We start from the raw sequence: 8,154 nt of genomic DNA on the forward strand, positions 1-8,154 counted from the left end.
CAATGTATTACCAATTAAATTATACAAGCCGTATTTGAATTTGAGTGTCTCTATTTAGTGCCAAAAGTGAAATTGAGTATGATGTATATGGATGGGCATATCTTGTGTCTTTGAGTTTACAGTATTGAATAAAACTTTATTTTTACCTTTATAAAAATGAAGTAATTAATTTTTTATTATATAGTGGTAAGGTAATTAGTGATTAGAAAAGAGAGAGCGGGAAAAGTAAAGGATAGGATAGTAGTGAACAGCCAAATCCAAAATGAGCCACAACTAAACATAGGAGGTAATTTTGTGAAAGATTTGGCCTAATTTTTCAGTTTTCAAATCCCTTCTCTCTCCCAAAGAGGAAAAGAAAAAGTTAAAAAAGAGTAGAAGAATTTTTTAAAAGAAAAATAAATCGTGGTTTCCTAGGTCTCACAAAATTTGGTTTTTCCAGTGGGGAAAAGATAACACAACATGTACAGTGTGACACAGAAACCACCACCCTTTGTTTCATAAAAAAATTCAAACAGTTTTAAAATTGTGAAATACGGTAAGTACGAGTCGTCCTACTCCTAAAAAACATAATAGGGAATCCACGCTCGAAATTTCAGGTTTATGTATAAAATTTTCACTAATTTATGACCATCTACCGTTATGTATGAAAAACATATACTAGTAAATAAAAACGTAATTTGAAATTGTTGTTATAAATAAATGAATGAATACTTTAGGTAGAGAGAAAAAATTAAAAAAAGGTAAATTAGAAAGAGTGGAAAGAGAGAGAAATAAATAAGGAAAGAAGCACTTTTTAGTAATAATCTTTGGACACTTTCACCCCTCATTCAATGCTTTACCAAACTCCCTATCCTCTTCTCTTTCAATTTCATCCCTTGCCTTCTTCTTCCACCATTCAACAAGTTCCTCTCCCACAGGTATTGTTATTATTCACACTTCAATTATCTCAATTTTATTAACAAATGAAAAAAGTTTCAATTTTTTTTCTTTTGACATACATATTATTTTTTTAGGCTGAAAAAACAGAAATGGAGTGCGTTGAAACAGCTTTGAAAACAAGTTTAAGGAAAGACATGACCGTAAAACTCAACCCACAAACATTCGTTGATGAACTTTCATGTCTCAATGCACAAAATGGTACCTCTTGTGATGATTTTTTTGTTGACGACCTACTTGACTTCTCTCACGTGATTGAAGAACAACAACAACAAGAGGAAGAAAAAGATTCCTCTATTTGTGTCTCCCTCAAACAACACAACCAAAACCATGAAATTTCAAACCTTAACTCAACCAGTTTCTCTCTCAAAGACGATTTTTGTTCCTTACCTACCACTGACCTCAACGTTCCGGTAACACTTTTTTTTTTCTTTTTAATTTTTAATTTCCGACAATATAGATAAACCTTAAAAAAATCGAATGTTTTTTTTTTTTGTTGACGAAAGTTTCAATTTTTATTTCAGAGTGATGATGTTGCAGACTTGGAATGGCTCTCTCATTTCGTTGAAGATTCCGATTCCTTCTCAGAATTCTCTGCTGCTTTACCTGTGGTTACTTTAACAGAGAAAAACCCAAAGAGTGTTGTTGTGGTTAATGAGTCTGAGCCCAAGCCCGAGAATAAGCCCAAAAGCCCGGTTTTTTCTCAACCCTGTTTCAAAACTCCGGTTCAGACCAAAGCTAGAAGCAAAAGAACAAGAACCAGTGTTCGGGTTTGGCCATTCGGGTCAAATTCTTTAACCGAATCTTCTTCAAGCTCAACCACAACTTCGTCTTCAACCTCTTCTTCACCTACTAGCACCTTGTTGATTTACACCAACTTAGCTCAAAATCTTGAAAAGGTTTATTCGGTTCCGGAGAAGAAACCGAAGAAAATAGCTTCTTTTAATGGGTCGGGTCACGGCACGGTGGCTCTGGCGCCGCGACGGTGCAGTCATTGCGGTGTTCAGAAAACCCCTCAGTGGCGAACTGGCCCACTTGGAGCGAAAACGCTTTGCAATGCATGTGGGGTCCGTTTTAAATCGGGTCGGTTATTACCCGAATACAGACCCGCTTGTAGTCCTACATTTTCAAGTGAATTACACTCAAACCATCACCGGAAAGTGCTCGAGATGCGGCGGAAGAAGGAGGTTGTTGGTGGTGTTGAAACCGGTTTGTCTCCTTCTCCGGTTGTTCCAAGTTTTTGATTTATTATTTAATTTAATTTCCTTTTTTAATTATTTAAAAAAGAGATTGAAAAAAAATGAAGAAAAAAACTAGATAGAGAATGTAGTGCAGATTTTAGACCCGGTTCAATGGGACCCGAGTTAGTGTACACATTTTTTTCCCTTGTATTGAGTGCGCTAGGTTAGGCTTTTGTAACTGTTTAGGAGACTTTAATTTGATATATGCATTATGCAAGACCTTTTTATCATAAGTTTTTTTAAATGAATTTTCATATTATCCAAATGATAAAGATTTTTTTACACCATCATTTAATCAAAATTGTTGGATCATTGAAAAATATTTAACTTTAATCAATTTGTGATTATTGAAGTTTTAGTATATCGAGTCCCGTAAATATAGTATGCTAGCTGCAAGAATTTTTTTTATCATAAAGTGTATGTTCAAATTTAGAATATTCTTCTTTCTCTATATTTAGGTGCGTAAGCTTAAAAAGCCAGACTTTTTAGACAAATTTTTTAGTGTATCAAAATCAATAATTTTTAAATTTGGAAATTGTTTACGTTTCAAATGTGAATGAGGTGGTGTGGGTGTTAGTGGTTTCAAATTGAAACTGTCTGTTGAGGCTTTATTTTGGAGTGGCCGTTGAAAGGCATGAAATTCATGAACGAAACAACACAAAGCAAAGTGGTGTTAAACTAAACGGCTTCTATGTGTCTTAAGATGGAAGAAAAGTAAAGTACTTTAGGAAACTGAAGCATTTGGAAGCTTCACAATTTAGAAGGTATCCAAATCCAACGGCCCATAATACTTATTTGAGAACTAAACATTTTTTGGACTTAGAGTAACACAAAATTTGGTTTGAACTTTTATGCGACACTAGATTTTGGACTGACATATTAATGGGGTACCACACCATTTATCCGTGTCAAACAAGTCCTTTGTGTTTTTTTTCTTCTTACTGTAGATCGTAGTTTTCACTTGGCTTTATCCTTTCAACACAAATTAAGGATATTCTCTAACAAACAAATCAAAAATAGCAAATTGGAATCTCCGTAATTTAATCATAAATATATTGGTTGAAATAGTGGCTATCTCATATAGTATCTAGCTTAGTTATTGTGTATATATATATTTTTTTAATTTATGTTGTAAGATTAATTGTTGGTGAGTAAATTACACAGCAAAAGAACACATTCACTTGTAACTGAACCCACACGGCAATCTTATCGATGCTACCAAACATAAGAAGGTAATCACCAATTCACCACATCGACATTTCATTTTCATAAAGTTAGGCAAAATGACACAACATTGAAATTCAAATTTATTTTGAAAATTGAACACTCAAACAGACACTAGTAGAATTATTTGGAGCGCAATACACGTGCATTGCTGGAACCGGATATTTTAGCATTTCGAATTTCATGTGGTTGCATCATAACTATGATGCATATGGCTGAAATTTGATATTACAATATGATGATGATAATATTTTTATTAGAGAATTTATTATGATGGTATTTATTTTCGGTCCTAACGCAACGTTAAATAATTGATGACCGGTTTATTAAGTAAGAAAAGAATCTTTATGTAACCGATGAGATATAAAAGGGGTGGAGGGTTGTACATTGTTTTCGAACTTACTCTAATGTGTTTAACTTGAGTGTCTTAAAAATGATCGGTTATTTGGATCGGTATCTGTATTTGGTAGGTTTTGCTTTAGTAGGTGATATTTCAAATTTTAATATTCAATGCAACCAACAGTTAGGTTATGGGGAATAAAGTTCCCACCTGACATTTTCATTCATACCTTTATGAGAGTGATGCCACCTCCCAGGATCAATATAATTTATTAGCTAAGGTACTCCAGGCTCATATGGTTTTTTTTTTTTTTTTTTTTTTTTTTTTTTTTTTTTTTTTTTTTTTTTTTTTTTTTTTTTTTTTTTTTTTTAATTATTTATATAAAAAAAAATTATGTTATAGTTGTGCATTATCTATCAACTTTTCAAATAACTATATCTCATCTTACAACCACTTTTCTTCCCATCTATAAGACTTAACTAGGGATATTAGTTTTGTTTTTGTACTGATCCAATTCAATTCTACTCGATTTAGGTCTGAGCTACGATTATAAACAAAGTTAACATATTATGGCTGTCTAATAATAAATGAAAAAATAATAAGGGCCGCAACTAAAACACCTTGAAAAATAGCTGAATCATCTTGCTCTCATTTATTTCGAGTGTCTAATTCCAAAACTTCATTGTTTATTATTAAATCTAAAATACAAGTGTTAGATTAACCTTCGACATGTTTGCTTAAGATTTTTAAAAAATAATTTTAATTTTATATTCTTAAAAATGATTTTTATGAATTTACTTAAAAATAATAAAAATTATTTTAGATTCATTTGTTTCGATTAAAAAATAATTTTTATAAATTAACCCACACTTTGAAGTCTCGAGATGTCGAATTTAACAATATCAATTTTTGTCAATTTAATTAGGATTTAAGGACTCTCAAAACAACTTTTTATTTTAATTATTTTTTTGAAATTTTATTATCCAAAAAAATTATAACATATAAATTAAATACTTTTAATGATATTTTAAAATACATTATTTAAATCAATTTTTTCATTTAAAACTTCATTGTTTAATTCTTTTTTAAATATTATAATAAAAAATAAAATACTATAAAAATTATTTAAAAAAATCTTAAACGAACGGATTTAATATATACGATGATCCCATTCATGATCGCATTCAAAATAATCAAGCTCAAATTCAACCTTCTTTCTAGTTTGCTTCTTCTTTCTCAATTTCGAATTTGTCATCACAAAAACTTGTTGATTGTATTTTGGTTCAAAGTAAAACGATTTATTCTATGTGTGAGACCTCCTTCTCTTGGTCCTGAATCAAGAAACTGACATTAGCGAACACTAAAGATAAATGAGAGTTATTCAATAATGAACCAACAAAAAGAAGGTTGATATTTTGAAGTCACGTGATAATGCTTATGGCAGAAACTGGAACTATAGCATTGTTAGAAAGAGAAAACAAAAAGAAACGCGGAAACGAATGTCACACTTGTGAAGAGGAAAAAATGAATGTAAAGTCTATAGTGATACCATATCAGACCTCTGAAGTTCATCACTCAAGAACACGGGAAAAAGCGAGAAAGTGCAAGAAAATTAAGTCAAAGGAGCATTGTGCTTTGAACTTTTTACATCTCAATGATAAAACTCAATAAAGTTAGTTATGAAATGTTCAACCTCAACTATATATATATACACAAAGGAGTGAAACTATTCACGTCCAAACAATCTAAAAAATAAACTCTAAATCAGATCCATAAAAAATAAAAACTGTACAAAATCGAATATTATTTGTTTAGAATTTATTTTGTAAAAATTGTTTAAATTGAATTTTAAATTTATTTTTAAAAAATAAATTAAACAAAACTGTATATATAAATTTTAATATTTTTATTTTTTTAGTTTCAATTATTTTTTAATATTATATATTTATTTAATTCGATATATTTTTATCACTATTTTTATATATTTCAAATATAATTGATAAATATTAGTATGTAATATTAACTTTTAAAATATTATATATAATATTTTGCTTCAAAATTATTACTTTTAAGATTCTAACTAAGTTATCATCTAACAAACTCTTACCACTTGTATAAAGTCATTCACACGTGTAATAGGGTGAATATCTCTTATTAAACACTAAAAATTATTTGGTTAAGTGAAAATTGTTTTTTCTAGTACTGTTCTGTTCAGTTAGTAAACTATTTTTAAAATATCAGTCGAGTTCAAAAAATTGTACAAAATGGTTTAGTTCTAGTTTTTTTATAGAGCATGCAACTCTTCTGGTAAAACCCTTATTTCTCACACTCCTCGTGAATTGTATCAAGTGGTATTTGATAGTTGTATTAAATTTGGTCTCGGTAGATTCTTGTAGTAGGCTATTCAATTATGTTTTTTTCTTTTTTATTGTATATTTAACACATTATGTTGAGACTTATTATGAGATTTCTAGTTTTTTTATCTCTCTGATCTGACCCCTCATAATCACAAAAAAATATATTAAAAAATATATATTTTAACAATGATAAACCAAATGAGATTAACTTTTAAATGTCTTAAACTAGTATTTTTAAATCTATGATAACCAAACATAAATGCATTGGTCCATATCGCAACAGCCCAATTATTATTCGTGTAGTTTTTTTATTTATGTTTGACAGGGCAAGCCAAAAAAAGTGAACGGCCCAACTTCTATCCCGTACAAGCCCAAACCCAAGCCCTCAACTCCCTTCACTAATTAATTAGGACGGATCACCTATTTACATGCACAACTTAAATGGACCATATTACCCAAGTTTCTTAAAAAATGTTCACATTTCTACAACATTTTTTAGTCAGAAGCCATCTTATAGGTTCCTCGATTTTTATTTAGTGAGATCTGCTATGTTTTCTGGGTTTGGCGAGTTGTGTTCATCAACTTGTTTGGGTTTGTTGCGGTCGGGCCTTATATATATTTATACATATCAATTGATCAATCCGGACATGTTAAATATATTTTAAAATTAATTAATTTAGATAAAATTTAGGAAATTTTGAAAAGATTTCAAAACAAAAAAAAAAAAACTTTTTTAGTACAAACATATTTCTATTATTTTTTTAAAAAAAAAATTAGCTCTTGATTTGAAAGAAAAAAAAATTATTCTTTCTTCTATTGGAAGACAACATTTTTCACTAATCTCTTTCTTCTACCGGAAGAAAGCAAGGTTAAGCTAAATATTGTTTTTGTCACTGTAATACAAATGAAAATCAGTTTTAGTGGATGCAATTTTTTTAGATTCTATCTTTAAATTTTTAAACATGTCTACTTTTGATCCTAACATCATTTTTCAAGTCCAAAAGAGTAACGTGACAGACCAAGAGTCGCATAATTCAATTGACATAGCTTGTTACCAGAGATAGTGGTGCTACGGGATACCAAGTTGTCATACGTAAATAATTCCACATTGGCATTCAGATAAAAAAATTCAATTTATAATTTCAACTATTGCGTAGTCATTTAAAAATAACAGATTTTGTTTGATACTTTTAAATTTCATTTTAATCTTTATCAAAGATTAAGTAGAGAGGGAGTATGTCATTAGCATGTTTAATATTTTTCATTCTCTTAAGCTCATTCTAATAAAGCACTAAAATAACTATTTCCAGAATTAAGACGTTTTCCTACCTGAAATTAATTAGACGTTTTCCAGAATTAACTTTAAGTTGGACATAATAAAATAATGTTAAAGAAAATACTAACAAATGCTCTTGGATCTTGTTAAAGAATACAAAATAAAAATAAAAATTTGAAAGTTATGTCTTGAATGCTTTAAAATTTTAAAAAGTTATATTTTTTATTTAATTTTTTGAAAACAAGTATCTTAAAAACATTCTTAATCATATTTTAATGTCGTATGTAAACTACTAGCTAGAACCCATCATTTTCGTTAGATATACGTGAAAACAATTCAGCTGTCACTTAGTGTCGCTCTCATTAACTTTGATTGTTTCTAACTCAACATTAATAGAATAATAGTAATAATGTTATAAATAAACCCATATAAATAATTGATAAAAATCATAAGAGAAGATGCTAGGAGAGTTCAGATAATGAATGATAAGTTGGAGCAAGTTTTGGTTGTAATTAATAATAAAGCTCTAAATTAATCATACGGGCTCCATGCATGTTTAGTTGAGAATGCGAAGTTGGAGCGAAGAATTTAGATACAATAATTATCAAATATGCACATTTTCGAATCTATATAAGTTGGTTAGTGTGTATGCTTAAGATCCAAACAAGTTATTAAAAAATGACACCTAAGTTGAATTGAATTGAATGGTTTACGTATTATGGCAATTTAGCTGAGAGTTGAGGAAGACTTATCATAACATTATTTTTCAAAATTCTTTCC

General features: G+C 29.4%; 1 protein-coding gene across 1 annotated transcript; it reads left to right on the forward strand.

Annotated features, from left to right (window-relative positions):
- The first annotated feature begins 729 nt into the window (after positions 1-729).
- Positions 730-2,410, forward strand: LOC101490999 (GATA transcription factor 5). Its single transcript, XM_004512039.3, has 3 exons — positions 730-917; positions 1,014-1,349; positions 1,461-2,410. Exons 1-3 carry the CDS (start codon positions 831-833, stop codon positions 2,178-2,180), a joined length of 1,143 nt encoding a protein of 380 aa, XP_004512096.1. The 5' UTR covers positions 730-830; the 3' UTR covers positions 2,181-2,410.
- The last annotated feature ends 5,744 nt before the right edge of the window (positions 2,411-8,154 follow it).

Source organism: Cicer arietinum, chromosome 8 (assembly GCF_000331145.2).
Source record: "Cicer arietinum cultivar CDC Frontier isolate Library 1 chromosome 8, Cicar.CDCFrontier_v2.0, whole genome shotgun sequence".
Lineage (NCBI taxonomy): Eukaryota > Viridiplantae > Streptophyta > Magnoliopsida > Fabales > Fabaceae > Cicer > Cicer arietinum.